The 3,585-nt window shown below is 38.6% G+C and overlaps 1 protein-coding gene across 1 annotated transcript; it reads left to right on the top strand.

Moving 5' to 3' along the window:
• The first annotated feature begins 631 nt into the window (after positions 1–631).
• On the top strand, positions 632–3,268 carry LOC115242121. The gene has a single exon (XM_029818189.1). It carries the CDS (start codon positions 920–922, stop codon positions 3,266–3,268), a length of 2,349 nt encoding a protein of 782 aa, XP_029674049.1. The 5' UTR covers positions 632–919.
• Positions 3,269–3,585: the final 317 nt, after the last annotated feature.

Below are 3,585 nucleotides of genomic sequence, written 5' to 3'. Positions count from 1 at the left end.
CACGCACGCACGCACGCACGCACGCACGCACGCACGCACACACGCGCGTGCGTCACATTATATATTACATTTATGATTGGAAAATTACAAGTAACTGGCGACTTACCGGTAATATTTATGCAATAATATCAGTAATATTTAATATATGATAAGTCATGTTGCATTTTTGCCGCGTTTGTTCTGTTATATGCTTGATTTCTCTGTCTCGGATATAGCAGCCTCTGCTCGATATTTGCTGTCGTATTATGATAGCAAGCAATGCTTAATTTTTGTTGCATTTTTGCTTTCACATTGTGCCAGTAGCTTATGCTGGTAGAAAGTAAACAAATTATGGACACAATGAATAGAAATCTACTGCAAAGATATGTAGGATTTGCTTTCATATTATCGACATGTTTTTGTTGATGTTTTTTGTGCGTGCGGTATCTGAGAATTTATCTTATTTATTGGTAACTTTTTTATTTCTTATTTTTAATTATATGATTAAAGATTCATATATACATATATTGAAATAAATATATCAATTTCAATTTATAGTAAAAAATATGCATTTCTTGTTTTGACTTCCAAAAAATTTCATTTTTTTGTGAATAAATTCTGTTTCTTTCTCTCTCTCTCTCTCTTTCTTTCTCTCTCTTATTGAACTTGATTTATATTTTTTTCAGATCGCTCATCCGCCAATTACAGGCTGAATTCAGATATTGTTTCAACTGTGTTATTAATTGTTAAGTTATTAATAATTTTTAAATAGGTTCTAAATAATAATTTTAATAATTTCGCACGCTGGCAAGAAAGAGACACAAAAGTGAAGAGGGAAAGGAAGTGAAAAGAAGAAGCGATGACGCGTTATACAAAGGAAAGTTATAGGATAATTTGGCAATTAAGGAAAACGAGAATTTTAGGCCAACCGGCCTGAGATATGACAGCAATAGCAATAACATCTAAACGATCTTTAAGGACATCTTCGTTGCTGTTGGTTGAAACAGCAGAACAGTGTCGATCATCGTCATTGTCTAGGAGTTGCCGGGTCTATGCGACCCGACGCGATCTCTTTATACCAGCGATTGTCGACCCACGTCCAAGCAGGACAGTGCACTGTCCGGATTTAAACGCTTGTTTGGTAAACGAATCGCGTTCAAAACACGATCGAGTGGACTGTCAAACAATTCATTTTGGTTACGCGATTCCAATTAATATCGTGCCAGTTCATGACAGTTCTGAATTAGTCGAATTGGTATTAGATCAGTCCGCCGAGTTTAGCGTCCAAGCAATAAATTTTCTACTTGATCATCATCCGCAATTGCGTAAACGACAGCGTTTCTATGAGATGGCTGCTACAGCTAAGCATGATCTTCGTCAAAAATTCCCTGCGGATACAACCCCTTCTGGTGAGGAAGATATCGCCGTTATTGCCAAGCAGATTAGCGATCATGCGGAAGCAATTTATCAAACATGGAAAAGTCGCGGGTTAGCACCTACAGAAATCTTAACTTGTCACAGTAACGATACCGCTGTTGACAAATTTGGCAGTGCATTAACACCTTGCAATTTAACCACTATTGGAAATAATGTTGGCGGCAAGGCATTGCCGTCGCCATCGCTTGAACGTTCTTCCTCGACAGCAGAAGATATATTAACTCAAACGCCGAATCTGGACAATGGCAACCTTGAAAAACTAGTCAACAATTTTGTAGTAGAGGATAAAGCTAGGATAGCCGCTTCTAAACAGAAATCGCCATCGAAGCCATTGCCGTCTTCCATACAATCCGCTCTGCAGAAGTTTGAAAAAAATTCTGTGCAACAGCAGCAGATAGCAGCTTCCACGAAGAACAATATAACTCCGATCAATAACTCGAAGAAATTGACGAGCGTTTTATTGTCTTCACCGTTTTCGAACAAATCGTCGCAAATAGTACAGCCTCAGATCTTTACGAAGACGCTTGGTTCTCATCACTGCGAAGTTTTTCTAGAGACGATTGAAACTACTTTCCCAGTAGATCTGACTTCCAAGAGAGCAACACAGCAGAAGAGACCCACTAGTATATTAATCGCGTCATCGTCCACTAGTTCCTCATTAAATATCGACTCAATGCATTCAACAAGTTCGGGTTTAACAACGTGGCCGCTAAAAAACAAGTTAAATGATACTAGAAGAATCATAGATGTATCTCACGTATCAGCTAAGATATCTCAACAAGGAGATATTGCGAGAATATTGCCAGTGAAAGACGAGAAAAAATCGGTCTCGATAAAAACAAACTCGCGGTGCGCGTACATCGATGAAGTCGCGCGGGAAGAAGAAAGATTGATAAATGCTTTAAAAACAGGCGCTGTCATTACCGAAGAATCAGAAAAGATAATGATATCAGAAAAGATAATGATATCTGATAAAAAACCGGCTATTAAAAGGGAAAAACCGAAGATTGAACTTGTCAAGCCTATTATTATCGGAAGCCATATTCATCATGCAGCTAATTCGGCAGTATCTAGCTCGGCAACATCTAACTCGGCAGCATCTGGTTCAATAGCTACTGCAGTTAATATCAGCAATGCTACCGCTGTTGCTGCCGTATCCACTGGTCATAATCCGCTAATCAATGAGTCAAAATCGCTCAATAAAGATGATCTGTCCGTTATGTCGGTGGTGGACTATGCTAAGATTAGATATAAAGCAGCTCAAGAGAATCCGCCTACCCAACAGCGGCTCGAAAAACAGCGAGCTTCCAGCCAGTCGTATCATTCCACCACGGAACAATTGGTCTCTAGCGCGAGAACAAAATTCGAGATGGAGATACGAAAAGATAAAGATATTAAAGATACTGATAAGGATTTAGTAGCATCCAAATGGGGGCCGAGAATTTCTTCTCCACGACCGCGTTTAGAACAGACTGTACCTCACCCGGAATTGACTAATCAGCAAAAGCAACATATAAGAGCAGCCGCGGCAATTGGAACAGGCAACAATCCAGTCAGACCATTCCTTACTAGAGGTTCTGTAGCAGAGCGTGTACTTATCTTCGAGAAATGCCCGAGTGAACTACTGTTGGACAAGCGTGGTCCACGACAGCCAGCCATTAATACGTGGAGAAGTGGTCATGAAGTGCAGAATAAAGCTCAGGTATTTTTTCTACTTCTCATTTTTATCAAGCAACTTATCGACATGTTTTATTCTTCTTTTTATTTTTTACATTACATGATATTTACATATTTTATAGAATGTGGCATTAATAGAAGAATGCTTTATCTCAGTTTTGTTATTCGTAGATAGATAAACAACCTTGGTATTGATATAAACGTGTGTGTATGTATGTGTGTATATGTGTATATGTGTGTGTGTGTGTATGATATAAAATATATACAGGGTAAGTCATTTTAATCAATACACGCAAATATCTCGTAAAGTAAGCAAGATGGAAAAAAATGTTTTATACAAAAGTTGTAGGGTTCAGAGGGGGACACATGAGGAAAATATGGACTTGACCTTGAATGACCTTTTCAAGGCCAAGTCAATGTGATCGATGTTTTCTTAAATGGGACCCAAAAAAAAATGAATATTAATTTAGAACGCACGCGGATGTGAAGTCG

Source organism: Formica exsecta, unplaced genomic scaffold (genome assembly GCF_003651465.1).
Source record: "Formica exsecta isolate Colony F162 unplaced genomic scaffold, ASM365146v1 scaffold5687, whole genome shotgun sequence".
Taxonomy (NCBI): domain Eukaryota; kingdom Metazoa; phylum Arthropoda; class Insecta; order Hymenoptera; family Formicidae; genus Formica; species Formica exsecta.
The sequence above is the reverse complement of the archived record's forward strand: the minus strand, read 5'-3'. Positions and strand labels throughout refer to the sequence as shown.